At 66.2% G+C, this 921-nt stretch overlaps 1 protein-coding gene across 1 annotated transcript in view; it reads left to right on the forward strand.

Annotated features, from left to right (window-relative positions):
• Nucleotides 1–135: 135 nt before the first annotated feature.
• The window catches only part of EMH_0025750 (PIK3R4 kinase-related protein (incomplete catalytic triad), putative), a gene marked incomplete at both ends in the record, with an annotated part of 4,322 nt that continues 3,536 nt past the window's right edge, over nt 136–921 (forward strand). The window contains 1 exon segment of the mRNA XM_013502488.1: nt 136–709. Coding sequence (XP_013357942.1) covers nt 136–709 — 574 coding nt within the window.

A 921-nucleotide genomic window follows, 5' to 3' on the forward strand; every position in this document is an offset into this window, starting at 1 on the left:
ACAGAAAGCAACAGCTGTCAACGCGTACCCTCCAGCGATGGCTTCTGGTGTACAGACAGCTGCAGCGGCGGCACCACGGGGGGCCTCAAAATCTCCTTTAGGCACCCCAGCAGCTCCCCTGCCCCGGACAGTGTGATGGGGGCCCCCCCCCTGAACCAGGGGGGAGGGGGGGGCCCCCCCCACCAGGAGGAGACAGAGGGGGCAGGGGCACAGGCTCACTCTGCTGCTGCTGCTGCTCCTGCTGCTGCTGCTGCTGAGGATGCTGCAACAAACGGCGGCACAGAAGGGAATTTGCTGCTCTCAGTAGCAGCACCTGAGGGGACAACTAAACAAACTCCTGCTGCTGCTCCTGCTGCTGCTGCTGCTGCAGCAGATGCTGCAGCAGATGCAGCAGCAGATGCAGCAGCAGGAGCAGCAGGAGCAGGAGCAGCAGCAGCAGATGAAGATGCTTCCCTTGATGAACGTTGGGGGTGCTGCTATCCTGCATCTGTGGGGCCTGCTGCTACTGCTGCTGCTGCTGCTGCTGCTGCTGCACCAGCAGCAACAGCAGCAGCAGCAGCAACAGCAGCAAGGGATGATGCCTCAAAGAAGACAAACAATGAAGGGAAGGTCCTGAGGGGGGCCCCCCTTCTGATGAGGAATGGGGGGGGCCCCCCTGTGGGTACTGGGGGCCCCCTGCAGGCGCTGCAAGGCGATACAGAGAATACCTGTGGGGGCCCCCGGCTTGAAGGTAGACGGCGGGGGGCCCCCCTCCCCCCTCGGTCCCCTGGGGGCCCCTGTGGGGGCCCCCCCCCTAGGGGCCCCTGTGGGGGCCCCCCTCTATCCCCTCTCGGGCTGCGGGGTATCGAGAGCGGCGCCGCGTCCCCATCCCCCCCATCTCCATCCCCCCCGTCTCCCCCCCCACCCTCCCCCGCCTCCCCA

Source organism: Eimeria mitis, genomic scaffold (genome assembly GCF_000499745.2).
Source record: "Eimeria mitis Houghton genomic scaffold, Emh_scaff939, whole genome shotgun sequence".
Taxonomy (NCBI): domain Eukaryota; phylum Apicomplexa; class Conoidasida; order Eucoccidiorida; family Eimeriidae; genus Eimeria; species Eimeria mitis.